Here is a 15,727-nt window from a genome sequence, read left to right as displayed (position 1 = left end):
TAGCACAGGTGTACTTCCTTAACATGCATGCTAGCATGTTACACAATGCAGTGCGCACAATGTCACCTCCTCCAGCTGTGTGTTAGGAGGACATCTGGGCTGTGCTTTGCGATGGGTTTGATCCCAGCAGCGCAGCTTGGGGCGGCTCAGAGCTCAGACAGACCGATCCCCTCCACAAACCCAGCGGCAGCAAACGCAGGGCTGAGCAGGTTCATCGCTGCTCAGCACCCAGCAGAGCGACTGCGTCACGACCAGACCCTTCCTGAATTCTGACCAAGTAACCGGAGGTGCTCGGGCTTGGATGATGCATGTTGTGCAATTACTAATATGTATCACTACATCAGCCATGCCTTCTGCTGGTTTTAATCAAGCACTTCCATTGGATTTGGCCATCCACATTAGCACTATTTGCACCACTCAACAAAAAACTCAGTAGAAACTCTGTAAGATTAAAAGCAGAGCAACACCATGAAACAAAAATAGAGTGCTGTAGGTCTGCATTTTTTCCAGAGGCTTTCATACCCCCAGTTTCAGCTGAAGCCAGCATGCAGCTGATGACCACAAAATACCAGGTAAGGAACAATTCTTTCATCCCAAATATCAGATTTAAAAGTCTAAATGAATATGTTACTTTTATTCTGTTCTTAGGCTGAAAGTTTTGCATTGGCTTTACATATCCAGTTCAGCTGCTGGAAGGTTAGAAAAAAAATTGAAAGAAATTTTTTTATAGTTAAATCTGCAATTGCTAAAGCATAACTTTAATTTTCAACACAAATGATATTCTGATCAGGAAAGTAAAAAAAAAAACACTTTTACCTCTTCACTTGCTTCATAGGTGTAAAGCCAGCATACATATAGCAAGCTTTCATCAAGCCACCTGCAACTATGCCATAGCCATCTTCACATATGATACAAGTGAACACTATTAGGATCTGTAAATCATGATTGCAAAAAGCTACCTGCGTTTATAACCTCCCTAAAATGATGGATCCAGCATTTCCTTTTATAAGGTACTGCCACACCTAATGAAAGCTTCATCAATAAAAAGTTCGTCTTGTTCCTAATTTGACTTTTTCAATATTCACTATTATATCTTTAGATTAAGTGGAAGAACATGGAAGCAAAAAGGAAAGAAGTGTTAGGGGATGTATAGAGTTTTCCAAATCGCTTAAAAGAATATAAAAAATATAACCTTTGAGATCACTGGCTTTTATTTTCCTATGGCAACTTCTAACCATCACAGGCATATGATGAATGTCTGAACATTAAGAATTTATGTGTGCTGCCTTAGATGAGCATAATTCTCAACTATTATTAATGAAGAACTATAAAACACACTTCAAGTTTTATGCCTAAATTACATGAAGTTTCCAAAAACCATAAATACATCTGCCTATGGTAATCTACAGAGAATTATATAACGTGCTTTCATAACACAGTCACTGAGGCAGTAGAACTCATCCTATATGAGAAAAGATCTGACAAGGAAAACTTTCTATACAGTATTCCTTCCCCTCCTCTGTTTTCTGAAATATTTATAGATGCCTCCAGTCTAGTCAGGAAATGAACCAAAAGAAAAAAAACAACAACTATTTTTTTCAAAACCAGCATAGTTATTTATAACATGGCTTGATCTTAATTTTCAGCCTCTCCTGAGAAACAGATCCAGTGTTTCATTCTAGAGTAACTTATTTGCTGTTTAAGAATGCATAGAGCATTACATTAGTAAACTGGATTATAGTTTTATCTTTACTTCTACAGTTGTTAAACCTGTTTATAATTACAGTGGAGTAATTAATTAGTTTTCACTTCTAGAAATTGCACTTCTAGCTTTTATATCACAAATTATGGCTTCAATCTCAAATGATTCAAATTGATACTGACACATATATTGGTGGTAACAGAACTCTGCAAAATTGCATTTTCTCTGGCTGGAAATAAGTAGTAGCATGGGCTTTGTGGACCAGCGTACCTGGTATAGCCAGTATGGTATTTAACTGTCACACATGGCTTAGTGGAAGTTGGAAAGGGAACCATCACCCCTTGTTCTCAATGCCTTTAAATCAGGGGCTACTCCACTGAAATCTCTGGTGGCTGAGCAGTAACTGCCTCCCACCCAAAGGAGTATGGAAGAGGAATTGGTGTGGGTCAGGGAACCGAAGCAGAAGCTTTTGTCAGGGGTGTGTGTGTTACCTGGAGTGTGGCTGCACACAGGGAACTGGGAAGCGATGGCCAAGTTGGGCCACTTGAAGATGTGCTGGGCAGATGGAGTTTTAGTGTAGTTGACACGGTCACAAAGACACTAGTCGGGAGCAGCAAGTATCTGTGCTTACCGTCAGGACTGCAAAGCTGTTAAAGGAATAACCCAGAAATCAGACGCAACTGGTTACAGAAGCCTATCGCAATTCCTGTGCAGTATACAGCTTCATAACAACATCAAGATTTAGAAAATATAAAGAACATGAGATTATTTTCCTTGGTTTTGCCTAGGTTTTTCTTCTGTATTTCAAACCCCTCGCCCTTCCAAGATTCAAAATACTTATTTTCTCTAAAGCAAGTTTTATTTTTCATCAGACAAAAAGCAATAGACCCCTATGCTTCTGCTCAGTGACAGGTGATTAAAATACATCTATAAACTCCTCGGTGGAACTGTCAATACGAGCAACTCGAGAAGGCTCAGTTCCCAAAGCCAGCGTGCAATCTCTGTACAGAGCAGCACTCAAGTGTAACATGAACGTGCCTGAGCTATGTCAACGTCAGTACAAGCAGCTAAAGGTACAACATTAGCTGTTATTTCTCCAGTCACAATATGTCACCGAACCACAGAAGTATTTGAAATTCCCTGCAGTTTTCAGGAACGGGAAACAAAATTTCTAAGGCCTCAGAGATAGCATCTTAAAATTGTCAGAGGCAAATGATAACAAGATCAAAAGTGAACTGTGTGCCATAGTAAGTAAGAAATACATTTTTCTAAAAGTAACGCCAAATGGAAAATTCAAAAGCAATATTACTTTTCTTTTGTGGCAAAACAAGAGGTTTTAACAACAATGCCTATTTTAAATTTAGTCAAAGGCATTTTTCATTGCAAAAACACATAGTCTAAACCTAATAAAACAAAAAAGAAGTTCATGCTGCTGTGGTCTTTCGCTCATAAGTACTGTAGGAGCAAGCAGGTAGCACAAATGAAAGTGCAAGCAGCAAGCGAGAGCTTAAAAAGTGCACAAATCTGGTCTGAGGGAGTCAAAGCAGTTGGCAAGATAGGGCAGCAGAGGCAGTTAGAGTAGCAGAGCAATGGGAAATTAAAAGGAACAGAGAATAAAGAAACAACAACACTCTCACTGGAACATTATTTCAGCAAATGATAGAAACAAAGCTATGAGAGGTCAGCAGGTCTGCACTAAGCCACCAGTTACCAGAGACAAGTTGTTAGGATATAGAATATCCTTTTGTAATGCTCCCTCTGCAGGAACTGCTCAACCTGTGAACCTGGGATCGGGCTCAGTGTCTTCTGTTTTCTGAATACTCTTAGTCATGAGATCTGCTGTTTTCCAACACACTACAGCAGAAGTAGCTTGGCCACACACAAAGGAGGACACAGCTTCATCTGTTATTCATCTATATTGAAAGAAGCCCTTAACACCTTCACTACATCGACATGGTCATGCTCTGGCAGACCAAAGATCGGGACTGAAAAAGGGCCCAACAAAAGGGCCCAACTTCCAGGCAATGAAAATTCAGCCATTAAAAAATAAAAAGCTCTTTAGGAAGCAGGATTTGGGGGACAATTGTTTTTTCAAAACCTAGGCCCAATATGCATAATTACTGCTATCTATAGGAAGCTCCTTGTTTTACTATTAGGCAGAGGTCAGGTTATAATTAGTTCTGTACAGGCACATAGTACCACAAACCATTCCTGCAGAAAGAAGCACAGAAAGACTAAGGTCGGGAGAAAATAGCATACACCTGGGCTGGCTGTGGTTTTGGGCACAAACTGAGCTTTTAAGATCACTCTTTCTCTCAAGACTGGAGACAAGGATACGTCATGGCAAACTTGGTCCAGCTGAGGAGAGTGAGAGCTCCCAGCCACAGAGACGTTTCAGTGCTCATTTCTGGCTACAGGGCTTAAGAGCTTGGCTTGTCCAAAAAATCCCTTTCTTTCCAGATGGGAAAGACAGACTGCTTTCTATCCAAATTTTAGTCATTTTCTCCACTTTACAGGTTTGGCAGATTGAACAGCTTGAATATACTCACTTCAGCTAAACAAACAGATATATTCTCAGCAAAAAAGAAGCCCAGCAAAACATCCATAATGCATTTTTCAGCTCCTTCAGATTTAATTTGTCTAACACACCAGTTCCCAGAGAATAATTACATTGTTTTCCTGTTCTTAAGTCTAGTTTTGATAACAAGCAAATTCAGCTTCTCTCTCTTTCTGACAGTGCTCTCCTTATTCTGAGATCTTAATTATGTGTTCATCAGCATTCCTTTACCTACCAGTACATTCTGCTTTCAGTTATATACACTTCCAGCTGAGATGAATGAAACTGAGGGGGAACTGGTGCATGCATGGATGGCAGGTTGTCTGCAGCTTAATCATTTTTATATTAATGTAATCACATCTGCTACATGAAGCTTTTAATGAATGTGAGCAGCTAACAGTTGCAGGATATGGCCAATATACTTGTCTCAGTGCCTGCAGCTTGCTGGGAATTGCATTTCCACATAGTGGAGATGCCTGCAGGTGTTCCAGTGATGCCCACAGCAGCTGCAGGCAGCAGCACTCACTCTGAGATGGATTCTCTGCATTTGCTCCTTTCATGAAAGCTGCCTGTGACTCAGTCATGATGACTTGATTCATACATTTTAATTCACTGCCACCCAAGCCACACTTTGTCACAGTGGTTGTTTCACAACTGCTATGGCCAAGGGCAAAATGACAGCTCGGTTTCCAGCACCACCTCTCCCAACACCACCAGCTTACTCCGCAGGGCAACAGGCTCCACAGCTCCACAGTCGGCTCTCTCACCATCTTATCTGTCAGGTTCTGGAAACCACTTTAATGTGAAAAGGGGTGATAACAGTGCTCTACTGTAATAAAAGGTGCTGTTTTCTAAAGGACTGCTACACTTTAACTGAAGCCCCTGTGGCAATACCATGGGGGACATTCTTTACTCACATGCCACCTGGCTGGAGATTTCTCTCTTGGAAGCCACCTCTGAAGCTCTTTCCTCCTGTAAACTGTGAGAGGAGCTGGATACACATAGCAGCCAATTCAGAAGTTGCTTTAAATCAGATGATTTGTACAGTTTGTTTGTCTTCAAGAAAACTGACTAGCTCTCACTCTTGTGCTGTCTCTGAAATTTTTATGGTTTTGACCATTAAACAAGCTGAAGGTATCTCCATGACAAGAAACTACAATTTTTGGGATAGGGAAAGAAACATGTGAGCCAGACCCTGCACTTCTTGCACACCAGCAGGAATTCTGAGCAAAGCACCTAGGTGGCCCTTGTTTCTTAGACCATTATCCACTAAAGCTTTATGTAGCAGCAAGCTTTACATTTATATAAAACTTTAGTTATAAAGATGATTTTATTGTCAGTTATCTAGAAAATTCAGAAAAATAACCCAAATAAACCAGTCTAGGAACTCTCTCTTTAAACTAGATTGTATATAAATTTAAACTACCCACTCATTGTGGTCCTTTTCTATTCATACTTTGCCCTTTAATCCCTTTACCAGACAGAAAGAGAGCTGCATTTTTGTAGACAATATCCATTTTTATGAGAGTTCATTACTTCATTCGCACCTTTCCTTTTACAGTTTCTTGGCATAGACTTCCTATATCTACATCTCCTAGCAATTCCCTTTGCTTAACATTTTCTATATATAAAATTGTACAAAGGCTGCCTCATCTGAGAAGCCGGTTACTACTAGTAAAAGTTTTCTGAACTTAGAGTTTTCGCCTCAGAGCTGGAGGAGACCATAAGGCTGTTCACTGATGCTGTTCACAAACTGATTCAATTGGGCTCTTTTCTGGGCCAGTGAATAAATCTGCTTTTCCACATCTGACTGTTCTTAGCACAGAAGAGCATGATCAACCAACATTTTCACCTTTAATTCTGGTGTGATTGCTTCTATCATACTCTCAAAACTAGACCCATTTCAGTCACCAGTATGTGGAACTTCTATTTGATTTCCTCTGACGTTCCACCTAAAGAAAAACATTTAAAATACTATAAGACTTTTCATGAGTATTTTCATGGCCGTGAATTTCAGTTGTGCTACTCGCCAAACAGTATGGGTGATCTTGCAAGCAACACACCTGGCAACACACACACATTAACAAACCTTTTCCACAACAACACATTCCCAAAGTTCAGGGAAATCTTCATTAGCAGTTGTAATTTCAAATCCCATTTCCCTTAGAGTGACAGTATTACGCTTCCAGATTACACTGACAGCAACAGGAGCTTGACTAAGCCCTTGGCAAGAACATCTCTTTGGAAGGCAAGGGCAAATGTCTTAAAAACTAGCCAGCCCCCCTCACCGACAGCAATCTGCCACAGCAAGTTCAAAGAAGGGTAAATCAGATGCAGCATTTACAGATACATGGAGCTTGTTGGCAAATCCCACTGTAAGAGTAAAGCAAAGTGCACAACTGCAAAACCCATTAGCATCACTGGGGCTTTACAACCTGAGAATGTTAAATAACAGTAACAGCTTGCAGGCACCTCTATGAAAGGAGCAGTAAGGAGTGGTAAGAGGCAAGCATGATTCTTTAATTTTGTTTCAACTGCTACTTGTCATAAATCTCAAAGAAGGCCTCTGTTTCTTCTCTGCATTCTTTATGTAGTGGCAGCTCCTTAAACCACGTAAAACAAGTGGACCAGGCTCTCTCTGGGAGCATTTCATGGAGCGTTTAGTCTTGTCTGAAGGAGTAACACGATGATGAATTGAGCTCTTAGGCTATGTAAAACAGGAGTTATATTCCAGTCTTGAGCCACTACATCACTCAACCAAGAAACCTTTATCTTGATCTGATGTACTGGATTTACCTAGAAGAGAAGTCACATAAATTTTAATCTGAAGCTTTGAAAGCTCCCTGCCTAAAGATAAAGTCTCCTTTTATTCCACAGACCAGAAGATTTTGTCCAACTCTTTCACGAAGGTCACAAAAACAATAACCTTATGACCTACAGCCAGAATTCACCAAAGAGACATCCATGACTTGATACTTCAAGGACAAATACAAGTCAGAGGACATGGTCTAGAAAAACATCCATGACACAGATTACTTCAGCTGAAACCCAAACAACTTCTCTATATGGCTTCAGCAATGTAAAGCACCACCAGTGCCTCAGCAGCCAGTATATCGACTTTATATCACCATATGATTCAAAGGGAAAACAGTAATGCTTTGAGCAAACACAGGCATGACAGTTACTATAGTGGCAGATAACAGGAGAACCGCTGGGCTATCACTAGGGAGGGCTACCAGAACAGCTGCAACAGAAACACAGAAAAGAGGGAATTAAAATACAAAGTTTGAGAACTGTCACCTTGGAGATCACATAAAAGTTCCAAGGTGAGACTACAGTGGAAAGTTTACTGTCTGTGCACTAAAGACTCTTCTTCTAGAAAACTAGTAATCCTGGACAAAGCTTGGTTCTGCCACACAAAACCTTCTTAGACTAGTCTGAAACAGCAGAAATATTTCCTTCAGCAACTCCTGATCACAGACTTCACCAGCTTCTGCACCAAATACCAGACTGATTTCTTATATCCTGTGTTCTTCAACATAAAAGATGACATACATAAGCATGTATTTTTAAATGAAACAAAAACCATACCAAAGCAAACAGAAAACCCTCCCCTGACCATGCTTATCCTACTTGTGATAAAACAACCAACCCATGACAGTCATGTTACGTACTGCTACTGCTGGGAAATATTCAAGATATACCTGCTGCACTCACAATGTCACATAGAAAGCAGAACTAGACTGAAGCTAAATGACTCAGGTGCTGGTAATAATCTAGCTGTACTAGTATGAACCACAGCATGATTAGTGTGCCCTACTGAAGAATGGTGATTGTAGCATAAGAATTTACATGGTAAAAGAACTTAAAACAGAAACACTGTCTTGGTGTTTCTCTAACTGCACCATACAGGCTGACTAGTCTTCTAAACATCTTTGGGTTGTTCCATAGGAGGAACAGCAAAGATACAGATACCTCAGTTTAAATTATAATGCTCCCCAAACTCTTAGTTGGACTTCACCGTTTCCATTTTCCAGACTCCACTGGCAGGAAGTCAAAGCTGAGCAGCAAAACTTCCAGATCAGCATCTGAGAAGTTCCCTTCCTCAGCGGTCTTGTGATTTGAGATGCACACAGAACAGAGCACTTTTGAAGTGAGTCTTTAATATTTTAAGAGAGAATTCTCTATTCACAGAAAGTGCAATAACTCTTTCCAAACTATATGCAAAAATAAACCCCAAAATTCTAAAGAAGATACAGAGGAAAAAAAAAAAGGCAGCACAGCAGTGTTTCAAGAGAATACATAATTCACAAGTTTAAAATTCAAGCACTCCCTTCCTGTGCCTGGAGCTCTCTTAAAATATTAACTAACAAATCTCTTCGGTAAGTGTATGGGGTATACTTTATTCTGAACCAGTGCCTAGGGAAAAGGTTACCACTTGGGGCATACATTTTCATCCCTTGTTTGCCCATCAGACCACGAAATATCCTGTTGCGGGACAAGATTTTATCATAAAATTCAACCCCACCTCTGGCATAGCTTTTGGAAACAGTAGCTGCCTTTCTGTCAGCCTTGCAGTCCAGGTGATAGATCATAGCGTCATAAGAAACGTAATAGTACATTAATCCAGCAGCGGCAGCTATGAGGTTACAGATGCTGCGAAGTATCATGGGGCCAGGAGATAAACCCAGAAATAGCTTTAAACCTTTCCCACAAAGAAACGTACCAGCTAAACAAGCTGGAGCCACAATTGCACTTGCTACAGGGCTGCTGTTCTGCAAATACACAACCTCTCTGGCAATTGCAAACTTCTGAGCTTCAAGTGAAAATGTCAGAGCTTCTGTCAAAGCAACCCCTTCATTGCTCTTCCAGTCCACTTCCTTGCCACTGATCACAACAACATGGTTGATTATTCCTTTCTTATCCTCAGCTGTGCTCTCGAAGTTCAGTGGGATGCCCACCCAAGAGCCTGCAGGCAGCCAGGGGATTCCAGCGCTCACGGGGTGGAAGCCAGAAGCTGCAAAGGCTCGAAAGGAGTCAGTAGACTTGACACCAGTATCTTGAAGGACATCCTGAAAGACACCACAGAGCCTCTGTGACAGGTCAGCTGGCTGCCCCTCTGACCAGCACTCATGCAGCAGCTTGAACGTCTGCTCAGGGAACACATGGTAGGAAAGGTTCGCGCCAAACAGTCCCACGCAAGAAACGGCCAACAGAGGGATCTTGCGCTTCTTTAACCACACAGATGCCTTCCACAGGAACTGCACTGCCATAGTCAAATCCTAACCTGTTTGTAACACAAAATCAGGGATTAAAGTGGGCATAAATGGGCCTCATCTCTGTAGCATTAAAAAAACCCAACCCAACCCAACAACAATACCAAAAACACCAAAGCAAACTAACAAAAAACCCATACAAACAAAACCAAAAACACACACCACAAAAAAACCCAAATAAACAAAGCAAGAAAACATGAGAAGAAGCACAGCACAATAATCAAGCAACATCCTCTCTTGTAGATCAACAAAACAAAAGCCACCTTTACAGAGAAGGTGACACTAATTAATTTTGGGGCCTCAGAACATAGGATGATTGATACAAAGAATTAACTTCTCCCCCTCCTCCAGTAAATCAATTTACCACAATAAAGACAATAAAAAAGCCACTATACTTCCTTCTTCCCCCAGCAATCAATACACGTTCTGTATTCACCCAACATACTTGTCTAGTCCTTGCCAGCACAATCCTAACTGTTGCAATCCACTACAGACACAGATATTAAGGCCAGAAAGAAACACTACTTAATCTACACTAACCTTCTCTACAGCATAGCTCCAAAAAATTTTATCAGTAACCTCAGTACTAAATTCAGTAACTTGAGTTTGACTATAGTTTCTAAAATAGGATCGCATTTTGATATGAAAATTTCAGGAGACAGAATTTTCCTTTAGAGTTTGTTCTAATGGATAGCCAACCTCACTATTTAAAAAAGAACAGTATGTGTGTTTTCCAGCCAACGGTTCTAGCTAACTCAGCAAAAAGCTATGCTTTCACTGGCTACTTTTAAAAATTTGTCTCTGAAGTAATTTCTCTGACAAATAATACACGCAATTCAGAGCAGAAACTGGAACAGAAATTGTTTCAGGGCAGACAACTATGTTGTGACTCTTTAAATAAGCAGATAAACTTAAAAACTTTCAAACCTGCCAACTCCTTCAGTTCAAGAGTCCTGCTTCCCTTGGGGAGCATCAGTTCCTTTTATGGCCCAAGCCATATGATGTGCTTTGCCCAGGAAAGATTCAATCTCTTAAAAAAACAAGCAAATACATTAAAAACCCCACACCAACATTGGTTACAGAATTCAACCCTAAAATTATGCTACTATAAAGATATGGAAGTGAATTAGGCACCGAAATCCAACAGACAGTGACAATTGGATGCCCCTGTTCCATTAGCATCTTGCAATGGCTCTTCCCTCAGGGCTTTAACAGATGAACTTCAGAGAATCTTGCTGCAGCTGTTGAAGACACTGGTGTTCCCAGCTGTCCTTACAGGAAGCCGAGGTGGCAGAAGGAACCTGTGCTTGGATACAACAACCATGGTCTTAGTGCAGAGCCCCATCGGTGGTGGGTTTCAGCTGCACGGCGCTTTGTACTGCAGCTGCTCAAACACGAACACATGGGCTCTGCTTCCTCTCCCGTCGAACAAGACCCTCCTGCGGAGGGGTGGAGTGGACAACTGGGGGCTGTAATATCATCAACCAGCACTGCATGACATCTCAGGATACACCAGTCATGATCAGCTGCAAATGAGTATTAACCACAGGGAAACAAAAAGGGATTAAATTAAAGGTGGTGTTTTAATGATATGTTATTACTACTCCTTCCTGTGAAGCTCTTTCAGACTCTAAATTCACCACGGGAAGAATAATCTTGTTTAATGTTTATATTGCACTGAACACATACTGAGTGCTTAATAAAAACAATGATGCATGTAAGTATACAATAATTTGTATTTCTTAGTGTAATAAGTGGTGGTATTCTTACATTCTGCTGAAGACTGGAGGTGGTGATTTGTTTGACAAAATTATTTAAGAAAAACATGCTATAAAGCCAAGAGCTTGGATGAAAACCAATTCTGGGAGAAAACCTCCTTGATAATAGAGCTAAAAACCAGAAAACGGTAATACTAAACCCAAATGACCTCTTCGGAGTTAATGACCCATTGGCAGATCTGGTAGTCTAGATCTAATTGAAAAGGCCATGCTGGTTACAGTGGGATGATGGCACTTCGAAGGGGATGATTGTGTGAAGACTATTGCTTGATCCACACGTGAAGCTGAGCCAAGAACTTCCCAAGTTCCTCCCGCTCACGTTGGAGACTGAGCGCTCTCATTCAGGCTGCCTAACAGATCCTTTAAGATTAGCAACACTGCAAGGAGAAAATTCCACCCTCAGTTTATGTCCACACCAGTGTGGTGAAGGACAGACCATGCTGAAAACCAGTCGACTCTCTTTTCTTATGTGATCAACCGGTGCTTGCCAAGCACACGGGATGTGGAACACTCCACCTGGACAGGTGGGCAGCTGGCAGTCCATGGGGGAACCGCAGGAAAGCGGGGCAGGAATTGCTGCGCTACACCTCCCCGAGACCAGACACTTTTAAGTTTCAGCTGGACAAAGTCCTGGGCCATATTGTCTAGACTGTGCTTTTACCAAGAAGGGCTGGACCAGACAATCCTCGAGTCCCTTCCAACCTGGTATTCTATGATTCTCCCCATCAGCCACAATGGCAGGATGCACCTCAGTACATTAACACTAACTTTTTTCCTGCTTCAGTCATAAAAACTGTAACAGTTGCTAAGTTTTGGTGGGGTTTTTTTTAAAACTAAATTATGCTTTGTGCAAGCATGGCTTCAAACCTTTGTAGACAGACCCCTCACAGCCCAGGCTGCTTTCTTGCCTGGATTATGCCCACCTAATGAAAGAATAAGCAAGAAATGCCTCAAAGTATTCATTTTCTCATCATAGTCAATGCTCACTAAAATAAAAGGAAAATTACCCTTGATACCTGTTAGCACTTTGCGCTTTCAAATCTTCCCCAAGGGTTAGTGCAGACTCTCAGCTCCTGCAGAAAATCCCACTGCAGCCCTAACGGCATATGCAATCTATCTTTATTGATAAACTTTGTGCAATTTATGGCAACCGAAACTACAAGGCAATTTATATAGACCACATCCTGCAAACTTGATCATTTAGTTAGTTCCCATAAAGCCTCAAGAGTGTTTATAAGGTCATCTCTCCCAAATGCTGAAATACTATGGTGTTATGGGCTCTCATTCTCACTTAAGTCTGAGAATTTTAATAGCTAAAGTTCAAAACGGGGGATATCTAGGCAGGTTTTGTCCTAACACTTGAATAAATTTATTTTTTCCTAATTGCATATAGCTGAGGGGAAAGCCCAACTTAAAACATTGTCAGTGAGGAAATGGAGCGAGGGCTGGACCCGCCTCAAGGCTCAGGATTTCCAGGCTCGCTTTTTGAAAAATACAAACAGGCGGGTGCGGCTACAAAGGGCTTCCCGCCAGTGGCGGGGGAGGCCCCGACCGGCCCCAGGACCAGGCCATGGGGGCAGCGCTCCCCGCCCCTCCCCGCCGTGCTGTGGGCGCTGAGCGCCGCGTCCAGCGGGTCCCTCGGAGGCACCGGGCCGGGCGGCCCCTCGCCCCAGCACGGCCTCTCGCTCCTCTCCTCCCCACCCTGCGCCCGCACCTACCGAGGCTCCCGCGGCGCGGCCCGGGCGGAGCTCCGGCGGGCGGAAGGGGCAGGGGAAGGGGCGGGCGCGGTACCGCTGCCGCCATAGAGCGGGGACGATCGCTGTGGGGCGTGGGCTGGTGGCACTGTTAGGGCTTTGTAGTCCCCTGGGTGAGCCGTGGCCACGTGTGAATCAGCGGCAGATCCACCCCCGGGGCACAGGCGAGGCCGCCCCTCGCTGAGCGACACCCGGGGCAGGGACGGGCTCTCCGGAGTCAGGCATGCACGCCCTGTCCTTGTGTTTCGTGCTGCATCTCCCAGTGTTACTCCTGCGAAATACATATGTATTATTGCTATAGCTTTTCCACTGCAGTGCGGGAACGCTTACTGAGAAGGCAGTAAGTGGCATAACTATTACCTGTCACACGGAATTTGTTGTCTCTGTTATAGGAAAACAGCACATGCAGGGAGTTTGGTTGGTTGGCTCGTTTTTTTAAGCTACGATTTAGCCAAAGCAGAAGGTGCCCAGCGCAGTTTCTCAGTAATCCTACATGGATTTGTTCCACAACGTGGGCACTCCAAGAAGGCCCTGGCCATGCTGCTTTGCTGGGGGGCAGAGGGTGGTGGGTGACGGAGCAGCACCGGCCCCCAGGGCACAGCTGCGCTGAGTCCAGCATTGTCCTTCAGTTGTGCAGTCCTTGCAAAACAAGGACACAAAATAGCTTTTCTCCAGCTTAGGTTTTTATTTCGGTAGTGGATACCCGAAGATTGGGTTTGCCTCATCTATAGTAAAGGCATACATTGGTGCTCGATGATTGTTTTAAAACGTCCCTTCACAGCAGGCAGTCATTAGATAACCATTTCTCACCATCCAGATGGAAACAGTGCTTTGTAGTGGGTTGAGAGACCGCAGAATAGAAACAAAAGCAAGGCATGGTTATTATCTACTTAGATTAATTTTGACAGATATATCTTTGTAGCAGCCCCTGATTGAGGCATATCTTAGCAGTAAAGGTTTAGTTCCTAGACATTTTTGGCCTGAGATTTGCTTTCACATAAAAGGATTAAGATTGTAAACTGACTACTTAGGAGTTCTCATTCAAATTCAGGCCTTCCTCTGTGACTTATATGAAAATATCCTACTGAAGATATTTATATTGTTTTTTTCCTACTAGGTGATTTCCTGCTTGTCCCCTGCATTTTAGAAATGTTAAGCAGGGCTGGTTAGGCATAGCCAGCATCCCCCTCTGTTGTGAACAGGGGCTGTTAATGATAGTTTTGGTTTTAACTTCCAATAAACAAGTTGCTAATTACTAAGAAAACACTCTCCTTCACAAGAGGGCACAGTTTTAGCCTTAGATTATGGTTTTATGCAATATGGCAAGGCAGATGAAACGTTTGCTGCCAACCAAAGGGATAAATCAGAGGAAAGATCCCACTTTCCTCACGTCTGTATCCCTCTGAACCACTTTTTTTTTTTTTTGCCAGGTCTGGCATCCATCAGACACTCCTGTACGCTGCTTTTAACTCGCTATCAGCAGAAAGCATAATAATGGGGAAAAAAGGGGTCATTTTCTAGCAAGCCGAATGAGATAATTGAGAAGTCTGAAATGTACTAGGGCTGTAACAAGGTGGGAGGCAGCCAGGGGAGGGGAAAAAAAAGCCAACAGAGCAGGGATCTGTTACACCCATGGGTCTGCAACCTCAGCATGTAGCTTTATCATCTGCCAAAACTTACCATTTGTAAGTCAGCAATGACATTCATACTTCATGCTGAGGCACAGAGAAAAAGTGCATGCAGGTGATGGTGGACAACTGGAGACCAGGCTCCTCACTCACCAAAACACACAATGTTGATGGGTTTTGAAAGCCTGAGAGTCACTGAGACTTACTTATCTTGCTGGTGAATATGGAGGGAAGGTTGAATAGGTTTGTGCAGCCTGACTTTTTGAAAGGTGCTTCTACCTTCTGTACCAGTTTGAGATGTCTAGAAACCAAGGGTTTATTGTGCAAACACTCAAGAGGCCGGCACAACATTGCATTTGTGCTATGATTTCTCTTAGAGCTTTATCATAAATATGGTTGTGAAAACTATAGACTCTGCTAATCACCATGTTGGTATGATTCTGGGTTCAAGAAGCAGCTGTTACACGAAGGAAGGTGAGAGAAGACCGAAGTGCACCCTATTTCTCTTGCATAAGCACATAGTTACAGTCAGGGATGAAGGGATATAGACCACTTTTAAATTAGCCTGCTAGGTGGTGCTGTAGGACATGCTCTAAGTTACTAATTCAAAAATGTGTTACAGTTGTCTGAGGTTTTACCAGAAGACATACAGGTGTCTACCATCACCTGCCTCTCTAACTTAAAATTTTATATATAAAGTCTTGTTGCTATGTTAGCAAAAAGGTTGATTTTTAAGTGGAGAACTGAAAGTCACTGAATTGTCTTAATGAGTTGACTGCTCTCATAGTCTATTTTTCTTATGTGATACCCAAAGTAAATGTGGTCAGTCAGTGAATATCCACCAATCTGAGATATACACATTTCTTCCCCCAACCTCTTCTTCCTCTATGGAGTCAATGTATCTGCCCCTTTTATGCAATTTTGCAGTAATTCAGCCTCTAGACATAAGCTTTAATGAAGGGTAGCATGAAATGCCTTGCAGTTCTGGCCCAAGTTTATGTAATGTGCATCCCAAACACTTCTTCATGTAGT

The 15,727-nt window shown here is 42.4% G+C and overlaps 1 protein-coding gene across 2 annotated transcripts; it reads right to left on the bottom strand.

Moving 5' to 3' along the window:
• Positions 1–8,402: 8,402 nt before the first annotated feature.
• Positions 8,403–13,071, bottom strand: TMEM177 (transmembrane protein 177). 2 transcript variants are annotated; one of them, XM_082056108.1, is made up of 3 exons: positions 13,032–13,071; positions 10,463–10,565; positions 8,403–9,546 (listed from the first exon to the last, which is right to left on the bottom strand). In XM_082056108.1, the coding sequence occupies exon 3, from the start codon at positions 9,530–9,532 to the stop codon at positions 8,582–8,584; it is 951 nt and encodes a 316-aa protein (XP_081912234.1). In that variant the 5' UTR covers positions 9,533–9,546; positions 10,463–10,565; positions 13,032–13,071; the 3' UTR covers positions 8,403–8,581. The 2 variants fall into 2 exon arrangements, with proteins under 2 accessions (XP_081912234.1, XP_081912235.1); XM_082056109.1 differs by lacking the exon at positions 13,032–13,071 and adding an exon at positions 10,670–10,688.
• Between the last annotated feature and the right edge of the window lie 2,656 nt (positions 13,072–15,727).

Source organism: Streptopelia decaocto (assembly GCF_964273445.1).
Source record: "Streptopelia decaocto genome assembly, chromosome: 6".
Lineage (NCBI taxonomy): Eukaryota > Metazoa > Chordata > Aves > Columbiformes > Columbidae > Streptopelia > Streptopelia decaocto.
This window is presented reverse-complemented; position numbering and strand designations above follow the sequence as displayed.